This window comes from Choloepus didactylus, chromosome 7, assembly GCF_015220235.1.
Source record: "Choloepus didactylus isolate mChoDid1 chromosome 7, mChoDid1.pri, whole genome shotgun sequence".
In the NCBI taxonomy this organism is placed as follows: domain Eukaryota; kingdom Metazoa; phylum Chordata; class Mammalia; order Pilosa; family Megalonychidae; genus Choloepus; species Choloepus didactylus.
The window spans coordinates 105179863-105204345 of record NC_051313.1 but is presented as its reverse complement, the minus strand read 5'-3'; the positions used below and the strand labels follow the sequence as shown (position 1 = coordinate 105204345).

Below are 24483 nucleotides of genomic sequence, written 5' to 3'. Positions count from 1 at the left end.
ATATCTAGAAAGTACACATATTTCTAAACAAGTGTGTTCTCTTTGAAATATAAGCATTTGCTATTAAAAGGGAAGAGTAAATAAGAACTTACTCTTTTCTTTTTAATACCACCTACTCCATAGGAAAGATAAGATGATAAAATTGCTTTAAAATGTATATAAAATGCTTAGACAGTGGAAGTACTCAATAAATGAGAACCTCAGGTCTCTCTTCTATATTTTTCCAACCCAATAGCCATTAGTTACGTGAGGCAATTTAAATTTAATAAATTAAAATTAAATAGAAAAATTTCAGTTCTCCTGTTGTACTAGCCACATGTGAAGTTCTCAACAGCTACATGTGGCTACTGGCTACCATATTGAAAAGTGCACATGTAGACCATTTCCATCATCACAGAAAGTTCTGTTTAAGACCTTTCTGTTAAAGGACAGTTTGGCAGTTTCTCAGAAATCTAAATATAGAATTACCCTATGATCCAGCAATTCCACTTCTCAGTCTATACCCAGAAGATGAGAAAGCAGTGACATGAACAGATATTTGTACACCAATGTTCATAGTGGCATTGTTCACAATTGCCGAGAGATGGAAACAATCCAAGTGTCCTTCAACAGACAAGTGGATAAACAAAATGTGGTATATACCTATGATGGAATACTATGCAGCAGTAAAAAGGAACAAAGTCCTGAAACCTATGGCAACATGGATGAACCTTGAAGATATAATTCTCAGTGAAATAACTCATATACAAAAGGAGAGATATTGTATGTTACCACTACTATGAACTCCCTGAACAATGTAAAATCAGTGTCTTATAATGTAGAATATCAAGTGCTTAGTGATAGACAGAAGCTGGTGAGGGGAAATGATAATCTAATATATACAGGTATGTTAACAAGGGTGAATTTAAAGGTGTGGGAATGGATAGGGGTGACGATTATTTGTTAATGTGATTATAACTACCATAGTTGAATTGAAGGTGAACAGGATTGAAAGGGGTTGTTTAAAGGCATGCTTACCACAGATCAGCACCACAAATATAGATAGGTGCTTGCGTGATATACTTCTAAGACAGGACACCAGCACAGAGAGTTAAAAACAGAGGGTATATGGGAAAACTCTACTATTGCATACTAGAGACTATAATTAATAGGAATACCTTACTGGTACCACACAAATACTAGGGGCAAATAATTAAGGGCTGACAAGAGCTAAGAGGTGTTTTGGGTCATGAGAATTGTTTAAAATAGAGAGTGATGAGGATTTTACAACTAAGTGATGATAATGTGAGATATGGATGGATTATCATTGGCATAACTTATGCTGTGTGAACTTAGGAACCGCCTACTTTACAAGTCAAGCCCTTGATCTTGCGGCTTGCTTACTCGGGTGAAACTTATGGTTGCAAAAGGAAGGCTAAGCCCACCTATAATTATGCCCAGGAGTCACCTCTGGAAAACCTCTTTTGTTGCTCAAATGTAGACTTTCTCTCTCTAAGCCTGACTCTTCAAATAAAGTCATCACCCTCTCCCTGATGTGGTACAGGAACCCCCAGATGAATGAATCTTCCTGGCAACGTAGGACATGGATTCGGGGAATGAGCCTGACCCTGGTATCAAGGGATTGAGAATGCCTTTTTTGACCAAAGGGGGAAAAGAAAGGCAAAAAAATAAAGCTTCAGTGGCTAAGAGAATTCAGATAGAGTTAAGAGGCTATTCTGGAGGTTACTCCTATGTCAGTTTCACCTAGATATGCCAAATGACCACAGTATGATAAGCCCAAATAAACAATGGTCCTGAAACCCTAAAGAATACCCAGATCCCTATCTGAGACTCTAAAAATTTCACCCACTAAATTTATTCTTGAGAATCTTAAATAGGAGTTTAGAGAACTCCTATTCCAGCTAAGTCCTCAAATCCAGAGGCAATAGCTTCTTGAAGAGCATCAACCAGTTGTGTTCCCTTTTCCCATAATGTCGACACCCCTTCTCTACATGATCAAGTTAGAGTGGTCACTGCCTAGACATCCCTGAAGATCGGGAAAGTGATCAAATTAGAGGAAGGGGTAGCAACAGAAAAAACAAACAAACAAAAAACAGTTCTTCCTGTCTCTGACCCTTATTGCCCACTAGACATTACTACCTAAATGTTTCATAAGCACTTCAAATTCCTCAAAACCCCCAAATTTGCTCCTCCTTTTGTAATCCTTCTGGTCATCAAACTTCTTGATTATACACCCTGATACTAGACACCCTGATATTTGAGAATGCTCCATAATATACTGATATTCATTTATTGTTAAATTATATACATATATTACTGCATTAGTTTATTGCATACTTTCTAAGACACATACAAATAGAGACTAAAAAACTGAGATAAAATAGAAATAGAACTCTGCTATTTTTGCTTGCATCCCAGTAGGTGGCCTTGAGCTCTCCTCTGCATAGGCTAGCCCTCTTTGGAATCATGGCCCTTGGTGGATTCCATTGTATCTGCCCAGTCACCAGGTCAGAAAACTGGAAGCCATTATAGATTCAATATTCTCTTGTACTCTTTATATCCAATTAGGCACAAGTTTCCTTTGTTTTGTCTTCTAAAATTTCCTTAACCCTTCCCCTTCTCTTCAGTTCCTCCTCTATTCCCTAAGTATAGTTCCTCATCATTTACTTCCTGGATTACTGGATCGGTCTCCAGATTGGTCTCTCTGCCAGGAACTACTATCTGGTATCTGTAAAGTCTGCCCTCCTCTCTATCCTCCACTCTACCACTGGAGTGAACGTTCTCCCTGAGTCTATCACTGCCTTCTCATTATACGGGAGATCTGCCCCCTACCTATCTCTGAGCCTTCCTCTCCCACAGTAGCTCCTACTTGAAATCCATGCTCTTCCCACACTGCAGTGGCTGGCATTTTCTGACAACTGATGCTCTCTGTTGTATGCCCTTTCTTTGTCTGTGGCTCAGTCTCCTCAGGAAGCATTCTTTGACCCCTCCTTTCAGGACTGATGTGCCCTTCCTCTCCACTTGTATGGTTCCTGGTGTATATCTCAACCACGGCATCTTTTGTGCTGAATCATGATTGCTTGTTAGCCATCTCTCTCTCTGAAAGTAGGAATTGTGTAGTTGGAATTGTGTCTTTAATCTGGATTGTTAGGTTTTAGCACAGTGTATAACACACCACTTGTGCCTAATAAATGTTAACTGAATAAATGAATAGATGATAGGAGGTGATACCTTCCATAAAGTGTATTCAACCTCCTATCTTTTCCACCCTTCTCTGTGTTTCTCAACTTAAGTCCTTATTCTACTATATTACAGCTAGCCATTTACATGTCTGTCTCCTTTATAGACAACAACCTTCACAGAAAGCAGGAACCATGTTTTATTCCTCTTTGAATCATCAATGTTTGCTGGATGAATAAGGGAGTGAATGAATATGATCTGATATAAAGGCAAATTACTAGTTTTTTTCTCCACTGGTATTCTTGAAACAACCTTGCTATATTTTATTTCAAATGAAATCTGAAGCCCTCCAGATGGTGTTGTAACCCACCTGAATACCACATCAATTCTTCACAAATATTTATAATTCAAATTTAACTCTACCTACTTGTAAATAGTAAGGATAATTTATTCCAAGAGAGTATCAATGCCTATGAAATAGGACAGGTCCAATCTTTTCTGATGCAGATTAAAAAAAACAGTGGTTCTAAGAAAAAGCAATTTTGCTAATTTGCAAGTTCAAAATTTCTCATAACTAGGTTTCTGTCAAGTTTCTAACAAATTGAGCTTCCATAACTGGCCATGATGGAGTAACAAGAATGAGTTTTATTATCTTGTATTAATTTGAAAATTGGGAAAAACAGGCAGCATGTGACAAAGATACCCAAGAGAAACTGAGAAAAGGAAGTGAGCCTTATGATTCCCACATTAAGGCCTAAAGTTTCCAGTGCCCAGTACAGGGAGGGGAAACCCAAACAGACCTAACAGTCTCACTAAATTAAGGGGACAGAAATTGTAGTTCAGGCAGGCTAATGGATTAGAATTTGCAGGGAAGGATATCAGAGAGGATAAAGTTACAGAGAGAGAAAGTGCTCGAGAGCTCTGCAGAGGAGTCTCCTCAAGTCTTGGGCTAATAACTGATTTATGTTGTGTGAGAGGAAACTATTGAGGCAGGAAAAGGAATCACCAAAGGACATCAAGACGAATAATGCCTAGAGCTCACACAGGCATGGAAGTTTGTGTTCCCACTGACCAGAGTCAAAAGACCTTGAAATACATGGATCATCAGGTAGAGTCCTTAGAAGGGCATTGCTTAGTAGTGGGGTTAAATTATCTTAGACTAAAAACTGCTCTGGACTTACCTTAACAAAGCTTAAAAACAAATTTTGAAAAGATCAAAGTAATTCCAAATAATGAACTATATACCATAGTAAAGCCCCAAACTAATGAAATACAATAAAATCCAATACCTATGATGTTTAAAATTCACAATGTCTTGAATATAGTAATAAAAAAAATTACCAGGCCTAGAAGAGGCATGAAAATATGACATATAAGCAAGAGAAAAGTCTTTAAAAAAATAGACCCAGAAATGACAGAGATATTGGAAACAGTCATTTTAAATATACTTTACATGTTCAGGAAGGTAGGAAAAAAGCCATGAACATATGAGAGAAATAAAATAGAGAAAATATCCAAATCAAACTTCTAGAAATGAACAAATACAGCATCTGAAACCAAAATAAACTGTATGGGATTAATGATCAATAGAAAATTAGACACTGCAAAAAAAAAAAAAAAAGATTTAGGAACCTAACATAGCAATGGAGACTATCAAAAATGAAGTATATTGTGCCAGTTTGAATGTATTATGTCCCCCCAAATGCCATTATCTTTGATGTAATCTTGTGTGGGTGGACTTATCAGTGTTAATAAGATTGTAATTCTTTGAGTGTTTCCATGGAGATGTGCCCCACCCAACTGTGGGTGATGACTCTGATTGGATAATTTCCATGGAGGTGTTGGCCTGCCCATTGGGTGGGTCTGAATTAAATTACTGGAGCACTATATAAGATCAGACAGAAGGAGCAAGCTGCTACAACCAAGGGGGACACTTTGAAGAAAGCACAGGAAGTAAATGAGAGACATTTTGAAGATGGCCGCTGAAAGCAGACTCTTGCTGTGGAGAAGCTAAGAGAGGACAAATACCCCAAGTGTAACTAAGAGTGACATTTTTGAGGAACTGCAGCCTAGAGAGGAATGTCCTGGGAGAAAGCCATTTTGAAACCAGAACTTTGGAGCAGACACCAGCCACGTGCCTTCCCAGCTAACAGAGGTTTTCCAGACACCATTGGCCATCCTCCAGTGAAGGTACCCAATTGCTGAAGTGTTACCTTGGACACTTAATGGCCTTAAGACTGTAACTGTGTAACCAAATAAACCCCCTTTTATAAAAGCCAATCCGTCTCTGGTGTTTTGCATTCTGGCAGCATTAGCAAACTAGAAAATATATAGATTTAAAAAAAATGAAAAAAAAAAATGAACAGAGTCAGTGACCTATGAGATAATAACAAGAAGTCTAACCTACATGTAATTGGAGATACAGATGGGTGGACAGGAAAAATATTTGAAGAAATAATGCAGAAAAATTTCCAAATTTGTGAAAACTTACAATTTACAGATCCAAGAAGCTCAATGAACCCTAAGCAGAAGAAACATGAAGAAAACCATGCCAAGGCAAATCATAATCAAAAGCTAAAAACTAGTGATAAAGAAAAAAAAAATGTTATAAGCAGTGAGAGAAAAAAGACATAATAAAAAAATAAAAATAAAAAATCATCACAGTCGTCTCATCAGAAACTATGCAAGCCAGTGGAGCAACATCTTTAAAGTGTTGAATGAAGAAGAAAACAAAGACAATAAACTATTAAAATGTGAATACAAAGAACTAATGCTCTTCATAATAATGTACTAACTCTACTGTGCAATAAGTGGCCTTACTAATTTTGGGGTGTACATTTTATTTCTTTCTTATGGATTTAGATTATAACATCTCTCTCTCTCAAAAAAAAAAAAAAAAAGATTATCTTTGGAGATGTGTGAGAGATATTGCACTGACAGTCAACCACTCAGCAGGGAATTCAAAGAATTTAAAATCGGACATATCTTTGGGGAACTAGACATGTGTGCCTCTGCCCAACAAGGACTGTTTTGAGGAACTTGAGAACAAGAACAACCACAGACAGTCCTGCTGAAAGCCCTCAGAGTTATCCTAATAACTCTGGTGAAAGGGAGATGGATTCTGGAGTGAAATCAACTCCATAGGGAGGGATGAGGCTAAAAGGAGGTTTGTTGATCCACTGCTATTTTGGAAAAGAGATAAACTCACTTGTACAGGAGGATAAGTTTAGAAATAGGGGACTTTCTATGAATGTAAATGCTTTTCGCTTAGACTATGGGAAAGGAATATTTCACATGTAATTTTAGTATTTCCTTGCTAACACTGTAGTATTATTTTTTAGTTACTGCAAAAGTTCAATCAAATCTGATATACTTACACTATCTTGAGGGATAGTGCAGTGAAGAATAAAGAGAGGATACGAGTGCAAGAAGTGAGAAGAGCCTCACTGTCACTCTTCTGCTGCAGATAGTTTGAAAGAAGTACCATCCCATTTTCAGTGAGGTTGGGGATAACATGTGGAGGAGCTGGGAGTGCAGTAAAGATGGCAGAATACTAAGGGGCAAATTCTAAGTAGACAGCTAGGGTGTGGACGTAAGACACCTGCCTTCCTCCCCCAAATACTAGAAGGGAGTGACCCTTAGGGGAACACTGAACTGAGTGAACTGACACTTGGGTTACGCGTTAAGAATTCTCATAGTAAAATAAGATCTCCATTCCTTCAATCAATAAATACTTATTGAGTGTCTTTATGTGATTTCTACTCTTCTAAGCATGAAGTTACATCAGTAAAAAAAAATATGCTTGCTCTCATGAAGCTTAATTTCTAGAACAGAGGGAGTAAGCAGATAATAGAGAAATAAGAAATGCATATATCAAGTGGTAATCAGTACAAAAATAATAAATAAGGCAAGGTAAGAGATAAAGGAGTGCTAGAGTTGTGAGTGAAAATATTTTTTAGATAAGAGGGCCTCTCTGATGAGGTGACATTTTAGCAGACACTGGACTAAAGTAAGAGAGTGAGCCATGTGAATATCTGGGGCACAGTATTCCATGCAGAGAAATTAAAAGGTGCAAAAACCCAGAAGTAGGAGAACAAGGAATAACGAGGAGGCCAGTGTTAGTAGAGATGAGTAACAAAGAGGGTGCATGGGAAAAAAAATGATGTCAGAGAAATATCTCAGGCATTGTAAGTCATATTAAACACTTCATTTTAATTTCTGAAATGGGAAGCCATTGGAGAGGTTTGAGGAAAGTTGGCTTAAGTTATAGAAGGATATTCTTGATACTATGTTGCATGAAGAATGTCAGGTGATGAGGATGGAAGCTGAAAGACTGACTAGGACACCATTACAACTTTCCAGATAATAGCAGGTGACGACTTGGACTGGGATAGTAGAAACAGTGGTTCTGGGCCAAAGTTAAGAGTCCAGAAACAATCTATAGGATGGATTGATAATTTGGAATATAGATGTGAAAAATATAAAGGAGTCAAGGATGACTCCAAAGTTTTTGGCCTGAGGAAACAGAAAGAGACAGCTGTTATTTACCTTAGCAATGGGGACAACAGAAGGAAGGCTGGGGCTCAGTTTCAGACCTGTTAAGTACAGCTTGCTATTGACTAATGCCTTTTGGACAGCTCAAGGAGGTTATGTGGAAGCTGGGCAAATTTTAGGAGGGTGTCACTGAAGGCTGAAGAGATAACAGATGTAAGAAAGGAGTCTTTGCATTCAGACAATTATTTAAAGCCATGGGACAGGATGAGTTTACTTAGGGAGTGAATTAAATAGAAAAGATAAATCCGAGGAGAGAGCCCTGGGGCACTCCAACACTTGGAGGTCAGAAAGATGAGAAAGGAGCCTGAGAAGAAGTAGACAGAAGGTAAAATGACAAAAAGGGAGTTGTGTCTCAGAAGCCCTGGGAATAAAGTAGAGCAAGGAATAAAGTAGAGTAGCATGGAATAAGGGAAGGAGTAAGCCACCTTATGAAATGAGAAAGGTGGCAAGGAGTACCAACATGTGGAATTAGACATTAAAGTCCTACTTCTATACTTAAAATGACCAATGCTTCTAGTGCTTAGGTCCCTTCCTAGAAGTAAATTAGATGAGATCACTCTTTGAGATAGCTAAGTTGATGTCATATGCAATAGAATAAATGGTGACTCCCCAATATTCAATTTTTACCTGGCAGCACTAGAAAAATACTGGCTAATTGTGCATTTGTGGATTAGAAAAGTTTTGTAGTTTTTTCAAAGAAATCCAATTTTCTTTTAACCCTGTTTTAAGCCCTTTTCTAACATTAGCTTGCTACAGACCAGTGCAGTGATTCCCAACTTCTCTGAGTATAGCACCCTGAGGTAAAGGACCCACACAGGGCTCTCTTCCTCTCAGGTCCCTAAAGGAGAAGCTATTAGGCCAGGCACTGCCCGAAAACAATAAAGACAATAAACAATTTGGCAGGGCATTGGGAGAGCTGTTCCAATGTACAAAGGCACTCTAGCAGACAGATAACATGTTCCAAGGCACAGACTTAAAAGGGGCCCTGGAACACCTAGGTGCCCAGAAGTTGCTGACTCTGTGCAAAAGGTGAGGTGATGAGAGATGGAGCTGGACAGAGCAGGAGAAGCTGGTTCATGGAGGGGTTTGGAATTTGCCATGAGACAGTGTTGGGACTTTGATCCTGAAAGTGCTATGAACCCAGTGAATAAACTGTACTATTGAAAAATTTTGCTCATGTGAGAAAATAGGGATTAAGTACTATTACACATAATGGGTCTTCAATAAATACTCCCTGTATCTCAAAAAGGGTTTGCTAAACAATTGAATAATGTAAAGAAGACCAAGGTTAATAAGCTATTTAAGAGGACAATTTTAAACTTTTATTAATACCATGAATATTTTGATTAGAATAATTAGAAATAATATTTATCAATCCATTAAAATAGGTTTCCACTAGAACTCAGTTAGGCAATGTTTTCTGAACAAACTTTAGTTCTGGTAATGTTCTTAAAAATCATAGAAATATATTCCCCTTAAATAAAAATATAATTCAGGTTTTAGGCCAATCCATACTTTTCTTTGAATTAGTGAGAATTTAATATTTTTCTCCTTTTATTTTTAGAATTTAGTTAGCTTTGTTATTTTAGTGTCAGGTATAGTATTAGCTCTAAACATTTTAATATCCTGATTAAAGGAAAATTAAGGTGAATTTAATACTATTTTCTCCAAATTCAAATATTTGGATATGCTAGTAGAATTATCTCAATTACCCACTAAATAAAGTTTTAAAATTTTTCTGCATTGGCAAAAAAGTGGATACTGTTTTTCCAACCTTTAACCTGTAATTGAATTTTGTTTGATATCTCAAATACCAGACATTGACATATATATTCCTATGACATTAAAATATTTTTATGTCAAAGAAAATGGGCTTCATAAATCTGTATTTTTACAAAAGCTCTTCAGAAGCAAACTGAGCTGTGTACATGTTAAGAATGTTTTCTTAATACTTTTACTGTCAAAACAGTGAAAATAATGAGGCATATTATTTATAGCAGATTTACTTTTTACACTTACAGGAACAACATTACACATCTACAAATAAAGTTCATTAAAATATAAACATGCTTGAAAATTCCTTAAATACTTAGTACTTGCATGTTTTCCCCATTTGTAGGTAGATACTTCTTCAAGGAACAGTGCATAAGGCACTGAGAATATGAAGTCCTGCAAAACACACATCCTACCCTCATGCTGCTAGTAATTCAAAAGGAGAGATGGAAAAGGCAACAATATCAGATAAAGGTGGAAACACAAGAATATTGAAAACAAAAGGACTGTGGCAATTTGTGGTGAAAGCACAATGACCTGGAATAATCAGGGATGATTTTATGTGGAGGTGAAACTTGAGCTAGACCTTGACAGAAGGACAGGCTTTAAATAAGAAGACATGTTGAGTGAGGGCCATTCCAGAGCCAGCAAATAGCTTGAGCAACAGAAGAAAGGTGCACTCTACAGTCAGGAACAGCAAGCTGACCCTCTGGGGAGGGGACTCCCAGATGTTTAGAAAGGTACAATTGGTGGCAGATTATCAACAGCCTGGATGTCTAGGCTACTGAGTTTGGCCTGCAGGCTAGTGGCACCATAGTCTCAACAGGAAAGTGATAATCAGAGATTATTTGCAGAAAATTAATCCGTATGTAGTGAGTAAACTGGATGGAAAGGAGAGAGAATAGAGCCAGGGAGATGGGTTAGAAACTATAATAATCTTCTGTTGTGGAAACGATGAATACCTGGTTTAGGAGGTAGGAAGGGACATGAAAGCCCAGAGAGAGAGAGGAAGAAAGGTCAACTAACTCCAAAAGCCCATGTGTCTAGGAGGACAATGGCATATCTAAAAGATATAAAGTGTATTGAAGGAATGGTAGGATTGGGAGAAATGATGATTTTAGTTTCAGATATCTTGATTTTGAAACTGAATCCTCCCTCATTTTTAAAGGGGAACCCCCCACCCTCTCCTACAAGTCATTGAGGGCAATGCCAGCCTGGGCTGGAAAACTGCCACTGCTGCCAAGATCAGGGGCTCTGAAGTGTATTGCTAGTTGCTACCAGCTGCAGCTTATGAAAATAGAATGATCTTGTCCTGGAATTCAGAGAAGGCAGCATACAGGCATAGTTTCACGAGCATCCTACATTGAAGCACAGTTATTAAAGTTGAAGAGGGAGTAACTTTTCCCACAACCTCATCCCCCCTAAGGAATCTTTTAGGAAAATAAAATCAAATTGGTGGCAGAGGCAGAATAATCTAGACCAGGGGTCCTTAAACTTTGCATGCCTTAGAGTCATGTGGATGGCTTGCTAAAGCACAGACGGCTGGCCCTCAGCCCTAGAGTTTCTGATTCAGTAGATCTGGAGAATTATATTACTTAGGATGCGTTTGGTTGCAAGTAACAGAAAATCCACATCAAATTGGTTTCCATACTGAAGAGAATGCATTGCTTTATGTAACTGAAAAACCTAGAGCTGGTGCTGGACTCAGGCAGAGATCACTCCAGCAGCTCGAGGATGTTACCATTAAGCGAGTATCCCTCTTCTGCTCTGTTCTGTGGAATCAACTTCATCCCAACTTATCTGCTCTTACCATTTCAAAATTGCTGCTAACAGTTTCTGGTACCATTTGCCTCCCTGTTCATATCCTGGAGGGAATGATCATTTTTGACCCAGAAATCTCACAAAAACCCTGGTGGTTAATTGGCCTGCTGAAACATCTGCCAACACCTAAACCAATCACCATGGGAAGGGAAGGAGGGGCTAGGAATGGAATGTGCTGGCTGCACAGGAAAAAGGGCTCCACCCCTACATTTGAATCAGATGGATCTTATGGAAATTAGATTCATTAGAAAGGAAGAAGGGGAGATGAGGTGATAGGGAGATAACAACCAATGGGCTCTATTGTGATACATTAGTTTTAATTCCAGTTCTCTTTTCCTAGGAACTAGAGCTTTCTCAACAGCTGAGACACCTAACCTGTTAAAGAGGAGTCTCTTATTTTGATGAGTGAGAAAGCCCATCAAAAAGGGGAGCTACCCAGCCAAAAGCTTTCTCTGCATTGATACAAATCCTGTCCAGGTATTCTCTGTACCAGAGTGGTGGGAGATCTTTTCGTAAATAAAAGGAAAAGGGGGTCTTTTCTGAAATCTTTGCTCAGAAAGGAACATGTTTGTTTCAAAAGCACTTTGGCCTAAGTATTTTAAGTCACTCTTGAATTGCTTCTTCTGTTCTTGACAGATTTAAATCTCAGCCTCATAACAAAAGTGCCAAAATGATATAGCTGGGAAAATGATGGCTGCAATTGTGCCAATGTTTCTGTGCTTCTTTCAGTGAGTCACTGATCCTTAGTAAAGAATAAAAAGAGAAAAGCATGGCTAAAATTAATAAAGGATTCTGACAGCCTGGCTCCCAGTCTTGGAATGAACCACATCCGTCCTTCTCATTGTCATTCCTAACCCTTTTTTATATGCACCCTCAAGTATGTGTGCACACTACGGTGAAAATGTTAGAGAACGACTACATAAATAAATATAGTTCAGCCAATTCTATTTAGCAACTGAAGTCGAGGGAATGCATTTGTTTATGTAACAAATTCCTCTGAATAAACTGGATTTTCAACTTCTCGTGAAATCAATAGGGATTTGAGTTTGCACACTCCTCAAAAGCAATCAGCTATTTCTAAGTATAAAAGAGCAAAAAACTATTCACAGCCCTTTTCAAATACAAGAAGATTGTGCAAAGATATTTTACTGAATAAGGAACAACTATTAAAATTACATTATGTTTAAAATAAATATATAGAAACAACTGTGTTCAGAGCTTCACAAATCTCAGATACATAGTTGTCTTGCCATCATTAACATATAGATACATTACATTGCTATGAGAACAAATTTTTTCTTCCCTCCAAGTTTGATACCACTGCACCTCTGGGAGGGGTTTTTGGAAGAAGATTTTCTCAAGGTAAAAGCAAATTTAAGTAATAAGGAGAAAGTCATGATAAGAAACAGTATGAGGAAAATAAGAATATATGCATGGAACACTCAAAGTAACAGGATTACTTTACTGTTAACAGGTAATTTGTTAACATCACCAAAAATTGATCCCTGAATGTGGACCCTGGTATGAACTCTGGGCTCTCAATGAGTGTTTGCTAAACAGTAGGTGGATACCCATTACTGTCTGAAAGAAAGAATATAAACAATATAAATTGGAGAAAATATTTGACAGTTTTCTTGGAAACCCTGTCAATCACCTCTTTTATCTCAAGTATAACTCCTCCATTAACATTGCCCCGTGTTTCTCTTCTAATTGTGCTTTCTTCTATGTTGTTTATTGATTATTCCCATCTAGCCCACAAAGCATTTTCTAATCTCCCTTCTTCAGAACTCTTATGGCAGTTGCTGTGTACATGAGTCATCTGATATTTCTCATATGCCATCTTACGCTAAGTAGAACGTTTTTTCTCTAATGTTGCTGTGTACCATCTCTCCACCTACATTATAAGTGATTCAGGAATGTTATGCATCTATGAATCTCCCCCACTGTTTCAAAAAGTGAGTCAGAACATAAGTTCCTTGAGGGAAGAGGCCTCATCTGATTTGTTTCCCAAGGTAACTCTAGTGCCTACAACCCTGCCTGCCATTCAACATGCACTCAGTAAATATTTGTTGAATGAAAGAAAAATCATATTAATACTAGGTGCTCAAGAGATGTTTGCTAGGTTGAATAATACTACTAAGCTACTATCAGTTGGACCTATGCTTTGAATTAATTTCCCAAAAGTTGTGGGATTTTCATTAGTAATTTGTGACAAGTCCATGATTTTATGGCCTAGCACTACCCTAGGATATATGATGGACCCCAACACACAAAAAGTAGAAATCACAGCTCCTATTCCTGAGGAATCCCTGCTTCATTTCCAATTCTCAAGTACTGCTACCTTACTTGTACTACACCCTTTTCTTATCCAAGCATGCCTATGTAAGTGGGTTAATCTTGCTAAGGATCGGGGCTATTGTTTTACAGTGGAATTTAGCCATGTCAATTAACACAATGATAGAGCCAACCAGGCATCCTTTTGCAGAGAAAGGAACCAGGGAAAATCAACTTGTTGGCTCTTGTGTGCATTCCAAGGGTAGGTATAGCACATCCCTCTGTGCTAAGATCATCAATTCTGAGAGAGACATCAAAGAAGGTTTTCTCATGTTCAGAGATAGATTGTGGTGATGAATGCATAACTATGTTATCATACTGTGGACAGTGGATTGTATATCATGGATGATTGTATTGTGTGTGAATGTATTTCAATAAAACTGAATTTAATAAAAAAAAAAAAAAAAAAAAGGTTTTCTCAACACTGGAAATCCACTGTCTCCTTCCTTCATTTAAACCTCACAGTTTAAGAAGAGAATTTCCACTGTAATGAGGCTCTTTACTTTGGTGGTTTATGTTGCTTTCTCCTGTTTGTTTTTGTGCAAAACCACCAGACTTTTTCAGCAATAAAATTACTGGGGAGACTTCCCTTCCTATGTGTACTCAGGAGCTTCTCAGCTACAGGGAAATACCTATCAAGGGGTTCCTGCTCCAAGGTTATTTTCAGAATCCCCATTGTAACAAAGAAGAACTACAGCTCTAGCATTCTGATGTTTGGTTGGCAGCCAATGGCAGCACCAAGTACTTATTTAGTAAATTCAGCAAAACCCTCTGTGTTCACTTGTGAGAATGGCTCTCATACTGCTTCAATAGCCTGAACTCCAAGATGTGACAGCTGCAAGGCACAAGAGTATGTGTTCAGGACAAACTTTGATCATCAGCTACATTACAGGCAACTTTCTCTGACTCACTGAGTATTTGGTACATGAGAAAATAAATTGGCTCCTGGTTCACAAACTAAGAATGGGTGTAATTTTCTGAGGTTCATACCAAGGGCTTATGGGATTAAATTTGTAGTGGAAAGATCTATGCTGGCATCTATTGTCCAAATGAAGTCATTTGTTTTCCTGTACAATTTTCTGTTTTGTTTCTGTCTTTAAAAATGAAATGTTTCCTAGGTTAGCTGTTTTAAAATAGTAAAGGAAAACTATAATTAAGAAATTTTTAAGACAGAAAATAGAAAACTAGACTTGATGAGTGTTTTTAACTAAGTCATATTTACTCGACATTCTTATTTAGCCTATAGACTTTGGTTCTATGGAACATATTTTTACCACACCTCAGACTTGAAGTTTTCAAAGGAAAACTTAACATCTTGTCCCCAAACCACCTCATGTTCCTGATTTCCCTATTTCTACCATCTCTTCCAGCCACCTAGATTCAAACCCACAGTAAACCTCAAATCCTTCTCCATTGATCTCCACTTCTAGTCATAATCTAAATTTGGTAGATTCTACCTCTCCATGTCTCTCATGTGGAATATCAGCATGTCCACAAAACCTAAGTCATGCCCCACCCTAGTCCAGTACATACCACCAATTTCTCTGGTATCATTCCCTTACCCAAAACCTTTTAATATTACATATGTGCCTACTGATCTGAGTAAAAATTCCTAAACCAGGCATTAAAGGGCCTTCCCAACTTGGCCAATGTACCATTTCAGCCCCACTTCCTACCACTCTCTTCCCACCACTCCTCTTCCTGTAATATTTTCCCAATAACAATAAAACTATTAATCCCTAACCTACATAACTTTATTCTTAACGACCCTCTGTGCATTCTACTTCCTCAGACTAGAAAATTGTCCAGTCCTTCAAAGGCCAAGACCACCCTAGTCAGAAGGACCCTCTCTCTGGAGACTCCACAGTGTGGTGCTTGGGTGTCTCTCCTCCTGCTTTTGATGAACTTGGTATCCTCTTTGCCCTTACCAAGATGTCATCGCTTGAGGGCTGAGAACATGTCTTACTCGTGTCTGAAACCTTTGCAGTACCCAGTTTACTGTCTTGCATATAGTAAGAGCTTGGTGCATTTTAAAAATGCATAGTTTCTGGGGGATGGGGAAAATGGATAGTTACTACTTTGTGGGTAAAGAGTTTCTGTTTTTGATGATGAAAATGTTTGGGTAATGTGGTGGTGATGGCACAACCTTGTAATTATGTAAACAATGCCACTGAATTGTACACTGAAAAATGGTTAAAATGGCAAATTTTGCTATGTATATGAATACATATATCTGTTACCACAATACAAAATACATAGCTTCTGTATAAATAAGACTATTGTGTTGAAGTGCCATGGTCCACTCTATTGTACCCATTACTGTCAAACTCAGGCAAATGTCTGTCAGCCTCAAAAGATATTACAGTAATACGGTAATAGCCCCTTTTAGAAACAATCATTATCAGTTAATCCTTGACTATTGGCCCAAATTACATGGTTCATTGGCTTGAAATACTTTAGCTCACTTTCAAAGATAGTTATAATAAACTCTATTGCTATTGTAAATACATGGTAATGGAAATGGAAAAAAAGTAATATTTTCTATTGTTTTAGGAAGACCTATTTATATGGCATTGATACTTTGTAGGTGACAAAAACAACGAATTTATTACTGTTTTAGAACTGCTTCTCTAAAGTGAAAATAACATGCTAGGCAGGATGAGATGGTGACGGAATATTGTTGCTGTTGTTGATGATAATTATCCTATGTCCCCAGAGTCTCCGACACTTAATTACAAAATGTTCAATTTTGGTGCTTTTTGGTGGGTATATCAGCATGACTTCTGCTCTAATCAACGGAACCCCCAACTCAAACAGCAGAAAATAAGGGCATTTATTCTCTCACATAACAGGAAGTAGATGAGCTCTTCAGGACTGATGAATTCAGTGATTCAATGATAACACACGGACCCAGGTTCCTTTCATATCTCTGCTCTGCTGTCCACAGACTCTGCATGACCCTAAGGCTTGTCCATCTTGGACTTGCTGCTAGTAACAACCGGCACCACATGCTTCCTTGCTCACATCCAGTGGGAGAGAATGAACAGGCCTCGCTCCTAATTGTGGAAGAAAAGTCTCTCCCTTCAGTCTGATTGGTCAGTTTAGATCAAGTGCCTATCCCAGGACAGATAATTGTCTCTAGGGAAACACCAGGCACCAATTTTCTTAGGCTTAGATGTTACTGGAATAATTTCTAAAATGGAGGATAGAATTCCCACGGCTGGCTTTGACTAATTAGGGCCATCTAGGAGTGAGGAAAGATGTAAATTACTAAAAGCAAATGGACACTCTGAAATGAGGGAGGGATACAATGGATGCTGTGCAGTCCCATTTGCAAATATGTACTGGCGTTACTGTTCAAATATTCAAGACGTGGTTTCTTAAATCAAGAAACTACAACTTTTCTGATATAAGATTTTAAAAGGATTGTACATTCAGTGAGTGTGATTTAGCTACAAACAGGTGCCAACATTTCTCCAACTGAATCATCGCTAGTGAGGAAATGGGACTTATCTAATGTAGAGTGCAAAATTCTATGAAGTCAGGGTCCATATCCACCATCTTAAGTGCTCTATTCCTGGTTGGTGTGGCACAGCACCTAGCACAGGCCAGATGCTCAAAAACATTTGCTATGTGAATAAATAAACGTAAAACAACATTAATTAAATGGCAGACACTTGTACCAGAACATCACACTAAAGAGAAGTCCTGCTGCTGAATTAATTTAACTATAAAAGGTATCAAAGGTAAGTTTTTATAAGAAACAAACTAATTCAATTAAAAAAAGCCACCCAGTAAGGTGCTGCTATGCTCCAAGCTAATAATGTTCTCTAACCCCAGTTAACGTTCATGATGACGCTTCATTTAAGGGAATATGACATTTCCATCTTTACATTAAAAAAGATAGAACTCAAACCACTACTAAATTTTTTTTATATGAAAGCTGAGCATTTGGTCACTAAATCCTGCTTTTATCTGGCAGCTACAAGTGCAATTTCTTCTCATGAGGTCCCTTATCAGAAGCCACTTTAGACATTCCCACAGAGGCATTGCACAATACAACTGACCAACAAGACAAAATGCAGTTTCCTGAATTTTGTAATTTGATAATAAAGAATAGAGGGATTAAGCCAAGTCTTTCCCCCTCTGAGCCATCATCTTTCTGCAGACTTTTTGGATAAATGTAGCCCAGCTGTCTCACTGACCTTCCGGGACACTGGTACTTCCCGCTTCCAAATGCCACAAAGCCGTCCAAGAAAGCATGCTTCTCTAAATTTGCCTTTTTCCAGCGTTCCTGTGGGAAGAAAACATTTTTTTTTCCAAATCAGCTTTATATAAATAAGCTTAACTTTATTTCTCTAGGCTAAAAATGACCTTGTACAGCTAATCCGTGCATATAAAGTTGCAGGGTTGTTGGTAATTTTTTCCAACCTGTTATTAATATGAGACACAATTGTGTTTTTGGAACATGAACTTATAAATTAAAGGGTTTAAAAAGAATTCTGCTAAGTGGTTAATGCAAATAATAATGTAAATCAACAGCAGAATTGACCTCAGAAGAGGAAGAATATTTATAAAAGGGTCTCAAACTCCGTCTTAAAATTGCTCTTGGTAATAAATTTAGTAACAAGACACTGACAGCCTTGCCTGTTGGAGAAAGCTGGGGATGCAGCGTGAGTACGTGTGGATGCCATTTTTGACAGTTCTACCTAAAGGCAGAAAACAGATGACATGACCTCTTAAGTTATGTGGAGCCCCATAACTCCACAAATCTAAGAAATGACAGAGCATGGTTTTAATTTGCTTTATTCTTATTTTTTGTACCCCTTGGAAACCAATAACAGAAGCAATTGCCTGAAGAAGAACATGAAGTAAGTTTTTTATCAGAACCAGGCATATTTACTTTAACACTTTAACATGCTGGTTGTAGATAAAAATGTATTTTAAAGTTTAGGGAGCTTATTCCAAAAACTCTTCTATCTGATTTGTAAATGCTGTACCTTCTACATTGCAAATCCAGTCTCCATGTTGTAGCCAACTTGGTTCTTCATTACCAGTGAAATATGGGTGCTTAATTATTTAGTCCTGGTTAGTTTATGCATTTATACTCTCTGTATATAAAGAACTTAAAATCAAAGGACAATGTATATTGAAAGAGGTAACTTACAGGTTTGAACAATTCGGGTTCAGGAAAATGCTTTGGATTTCTATGTAGCCAAAACGGAGACAACATCAAAAAGTCACCAGAAGGAACAGTGTAATTCTAAGATAGAAAAATAGGATCCAAATAAATTTTTTAATCTGTTTTAAAGAGAGTTTGGGTCTTTAAAAATACTGCTTATATTGTGACAAAAGCATGCATCTCTTATAACTGATAGTGAGAAAATTTAACTCCTTCCTGGATGAGTCATTTCTATTTTCCAACTTATGTGGAATAAAAATATCAGATAAATCTCCAAATTTTGGAATGCAGACTAAGTCTACTCTAATGCTGCTTTTGATATTACATATTGGGGTTTGCAACAAGTGCTCCGGATGATGAAAACCACAGTGAATTTCCAGGTTGAGGAACAGGGACTCTAATCCTGGGACAGGGGTGAAGGCACTGGCTCTGGGGCAGCGGGTGTCCTGCCCCTGGGGACACTGATGGTAGCGTCTAGGCAGGGGCAGTGGATTTTTTTCACCCCAGCTGCAGCTGTTAGGGAAGAAAGCATGCGAAGTCAAACGATTGGAAAGACAAAAGTAAAAGTGAGTTCTGTGCATTTGGTTAGTTTTATACACGGGGTGGTAGTAGTTGTGGGACTGAGAATAAGTGGTATGTTTCCTCAAGCAGCAGAGTCTGCGTTACCTTTCCCCACTCACATAACAATAGGTTTTCAGCATGTATACACTACACCAAGATCTAAAATCTGTCTTATAGAATCTCTCTTTCATTACCACGTTCAGGCCAGGAACCATGGGCAAAGAGATCTCCCAAGCTGTGTGATCATTAGAATGTGACTTTACTGAGGTGAAGACATTTTAAGTAACTCCCATTAACAGTCATAAGCCTCATCTATTCAACCCTACACAATTGTGAAATGTCCTCATGACATCTGTAAAGTACTTACTTTCAGACCAAATATTCAAAATATTAGCATCTTATACTTTAAATTTTTTTTATGCTAGCAGGGAGTGGAGTATGGGGAAGGGACACCATTTTTTTTTTTTTTTTCAGCCGAGAACCCATAATGGCTCCAGAAGGAGCGGAATATTGCTTGAAGTTTGGCAATTGTCAGGGTTAGGAGGACTGGCAAAAGGTCCTAAAGCTGGGAAGAGGGTAAGGCTTTTGCTGGTGCCCTCTTACCATTTTTAAGGTAGAAAGGGACCTGTAGAATTCAATCCTGTCTACTTTACCTCAGCTAGAACGAGAATGGAGAGGTCATTATTGACTCTGATAACACTAATGGAGGGTCCTAATGTGTATTTGTGAGCAGGGCTGGGCAGCCCTGGGACAGGCCTCAAGCCAGTACAAATTTTGTCTTTCCCCTGCCCCCCAGCCACCGCCCCCCCCCCCCAGCCCCCTACCTCACAGTCCTCTCAGTTGCTGTTGACCTGCTATGATAACGGTTTGGAGACTGCTGGCTGTTGCAGCCTACAAAGCAGGCTGGTAGAGGAGGGAGCTTCAGGAACAGAATTAACATTAGCAACAGGGAGGAGACCAGAAGGAATTTTTGCAGCAGCGAAAAACCAGACTGATGAATGGCAGAAAGGAATTTTAGAGCTAGTGGTATCAGAGACTTCCAAGCCAATAGGCATCATCATGCCTTGTCTAAACAGGCCTTGTCTTTGTTTACATGACAGATGAAGAGAAAGGTCAAGAGGGAGGCAGAACAGTCGTAGGCTCAGAACACAGATCACTAGCAACGGGAAATCAGCATGTCTCTGTATTAGAATAACTGTGTCTCTTAGGCAGACAAATGAACCTGGCCAGCCCACTTCCCAGGGACAGTGGTGAGCCAAATGAGCTTCATCTGCTGTCTGGAGAAGGTGCTTTCTTGAAGAGGGATGGGAAGGCAAGACCCTCCATTATAACTCAAGAACAGTGCTGAGGGCCAAGGGGTGCAAGGAATGTAGAATCTGGAAGAGAAAGAAGGAGCCCTGCAAAGGTAAAGTAGCTGTTAGAGGAGGTCCATAGTACACACCTTTCTCTCCTAGCTCTTGGCAAGGAATTTGGTTGGCATTGGCTGGGGAAAAAACAAAACAAACAACCAAAAAAAAACACACAACTCTTTTGCCTGCTACAATCTGCTCTCTACAAAAATTTTGGAAAATTTAGAAAAATAGGAGTTAGAAAAGAAAACTGCCAAAATGCCATAACACAAAGACAGTCATTAATTAGGTGGACTTCCCTCCTGTCATTCACCTTACAGTAGTTAGGAAACAAAAAGAAAACATAGCTGGATCCTACTGAATAATCAGTTTTGAATCTGACTGATCACTTAACATTATAACCTAAGTAGTTGTTTTCTTTTTAAAGTATATTTATTGTGAATAATCCCTCCCCATGACTGTTTAATCTTTCATTATGTAGATTAAGCCATTAATTTATTCACTTCCCAACTGTTTTTTTATTACAAATAATATCATCATCTTCTTCTACAAAACATTTTAACACAAATTCTTCTAACACAGATGCTCCTTTAGCAAAGGACATGGCTATTTTTAAAGCTATTTATACACATTGTTCAATTGTTTCCTCAAATTTTATAAGAAAATGTATTTCTAACTAAAATTTGGGAGTGTGTCAGTTTCATTTCCCTCCTCTCTGCTAATCTGACATTTTTAACAGGTTCTTTTTGGTTGCCATTTAAACTATTGGGACTTTGTTAAATATTTTTGCATGTTAACAAGTTATTTTCTACTATAAACTTCTGTGCTCATGTTTTATCCTACTAATCCACATGATAGGGGTGCTTTACTTGTTGATCTGAATGAGTTCTTTGATATTAAAATGATTTACCCTTACGTTGACTTATAAGGGCATTTTTCTTAATTTTTGTTTTACATTTAATTTGAGTTATACTTTAAAAACTAGGACATGTTAAATTTTGGTATGGTACATTCAAATCTGCCTATTCTTTTTGCAGTTTCACTTATTGATCCTAAGCTGAGATAGCCCCTTTCTCTCTACAGCTGCAGTTTCCAAATAGTGGTCTAGGAGCCTCTGAGAGCACCAAAGACCTTTTTCAGGAGGCTTGCAAGGTCAAAATCATTCCTGGGTTAAAGATCCATTCAAAGTATAGGAAAGACCAATGGACTTTAATGTAACTGAGTAAAAAAAAATCACTGATATATTTTCAGATTCTACAGTGCAACACACCCTTCAGAAACTACCACTTGTTGAGTTTTAATGTTGTATCAAAGAATATTCACAAATATCTGAAAAGGCTATTAAAATACTCCTTCCTTTTTCAACTATGTGTTTATGTGAATTGGATTTTCTTCATAGCTTTCAACCAAAAAACAAAGTGCAACTTATTGATTGCAAATACATGTAAAGAATTCAGATGTCATCTATTAAGCAAGACATTAAATAGATATGCAAAAATTTTAAATGATGCTATTTTTCTACACTTTTCTTCTTTTGGAAAATGTAGTTATGTTTCATAAAACTAAAGCTATTCATGTTAATATGCAATAGTTTCCTTGTTATTTTTAAATGAATTACCAAATAAATATTTTAACAACTTCTCAGTTTTAATTTCTAAGACAGTAAACATTGATGGATATAATTTACATAGGCAGAAGTTCTTTGGGGGTCCCCAATAATTTTGAAAACTGTAAAGGGATCTTGAGACCAAAAAGTTCAAGTACCATTAAGCTAGAAGCTTAAAAAATACCTGCTTTTAACCAGTTATATGTAACCAAATATTAATTTCTTCCCTCTTCATTTATTTATAACAATTCATTTATTTAAATTATTAATACAAGGAGATACGTTTCTCTGCAATTTCTCCAGTCTGTTCTATCCATCTGAACATCTGAGTATACCGTTTTGTTTTGTTTTTTTTTAATGCAATTTTATTGAGCTATATTCACACACCATACAATCATCCAAAGTGTACAATCAGTTGTTCACAGTATCATCATATAATTGTTCATTCATCACCATAATCAATTTTTTGAACATTTTCATTACTCCAAAAAAGTAAAAATAAGAATAAAAATAAAAGTAAAAAAGAACACCCAAAACATCTCATACTCCTAACCCCCATTATTCATTTACTGTTTGTCCCCCTTTTTCTACTCATCTATCCATACACTGGATAAAGGGAGTGGGAGCCACAAGGTTTTTATAATCACACAGTCATACCGTATAAGCTATACAGTTATATGATCATTTTCAAAATCAAGGATACTGGATTTCTTTCTAGTTATTTGAATCCACTAAAAACTAAAAAGGGATATCCATATAGTGCGTAAGAATAACCACCAGAATGGCCTCTCGACTTCATTTGGGATCTTTCAGTCACTGAAACTTTATTTTGTTTCATTTCGCTTCCCCCTTTTGGTCAAGAAGGCTTTCTTAATCCCATGATGCCCGGTCCAGGCTCATCCTCAAGAGTTATGTCCCACGTTGCCATTGAGATTTACCACCCCATCCCTCCCCCGCCCTGGGAGTCATGTCCCACGTAGAGGGGAGAGCAGTGAGTTTACCTGCTGAGTTGGTTTAGAGAGACAGGCCACATCCGAGCAACAGAAGAGGTTCTTTGGGGGTGACTATTAGGCACTACTATAACTAGCCATAGCCTCTCCTTTCCAGTAACAAGCCTCATAAGGGCAAGCCCCAAGACTGAGGACTTGGCCTACTACAATAGTAGTCCCCAAAGCTTGCTAAGAATATCAGGAATTTCCCAGGGGGGATGTTTAATGTTTCCACATTTTCCCCCAGTCCCTCAAAGGGGCTTTGCAAATACTTTTTATTCTCTGCCCAAATTACTCTGGCATATATCAAGATTTCACAGTAACCTGTACAAGTCAACCAGATCTCATCTCCTTTTCAAGGTTCTATTAATTACGGTGTTTGAATAAACTGATCATTCAAGTTAACTTACATAGCATGCTACAGAAAATATAAATTTTGCACCAAACAAACATCTCTTCCTTTGGTCTCACACAGAAATTGAGGTTTTAAAACACAGTCAATATTATCCTTTTCCCTTTAGTCTGGTTTACCTTAGTTCTAATCAAGTCCATTTCTTTCATAATCTCTAATTGAAGTCTGATTTTTTTTCAGCTTCTTTTAACATTTGCTCTACGTGGTAATGGTGACATTCATAGCTGCTAAGCTCTGGCTCTGAGTCTCAGGTGTCACACAGATATCCGAAGTTCCAAGGCCCAACCAGGTTATATACAAACAGCTTAGCATCTCAGAATTTAGAGACAACTGTTTACAACTCATGAATAGATGTGACTGCTGTAAGAACTTACAGTCTAGGAACTTTTACCATAAGCCTTCCCCTGATAACCTATGCTCTCAGATTCAACTCTCAGAGTTTGCACATAAGAGTTAGTCTGTATTAGTGGGGCGTTATAATGTTTGTCTTTTCTATTCTGGCTTACTTCACTCAACATGTGGTCCTCAAGGTCCATTCACCTAGTTGCATACCTCACAACTTCATTTCTTCTTGCCGCCATTCAGTATTCCATTGTATGTATACACCACAGTTCACCATTCTGTTTATCAGTTGATGTAATCTTAGGCCACTTCCATCTATTGAGAATTGTGAATTTTGCTGCCACAAACATCACTGTGCAATGTCCATTCATGTCCTGGCT

At 37.9% G+C, this 24483-nt stretch overlaps 1 protein-coding gene across 6 annotated transcripts in view; it reads right to left on the bottom strand.

The window, feature by feature from the left end:
- Positions 1–24483, bottom strand: part of LOC119539344 (24-hydroxycholesterol 7-alpha-hydroxylase) — a 108703-nt gene that overhangs the window by 4293 nt on the left and 79927 nt on the right. For all 6 annotated transcript variants that reach the window (XM_037842828.1, XM_037842823.1, XM_037842826.1 and 3 more), the window contains 2 exons: positions 18830–18925; positions 17868–17956 (listed from right to left, as the gene is read on the bottom strand). In XM_037842828.1, coding sequence (XP_037698756.1) covers positions 17868–17956; positions 18830–18925 — 185 coding nt within the window. The remainder of the gene's footprint in view (positions 1–17867; positions 17957–18829; positions 18926–24483) is intronic.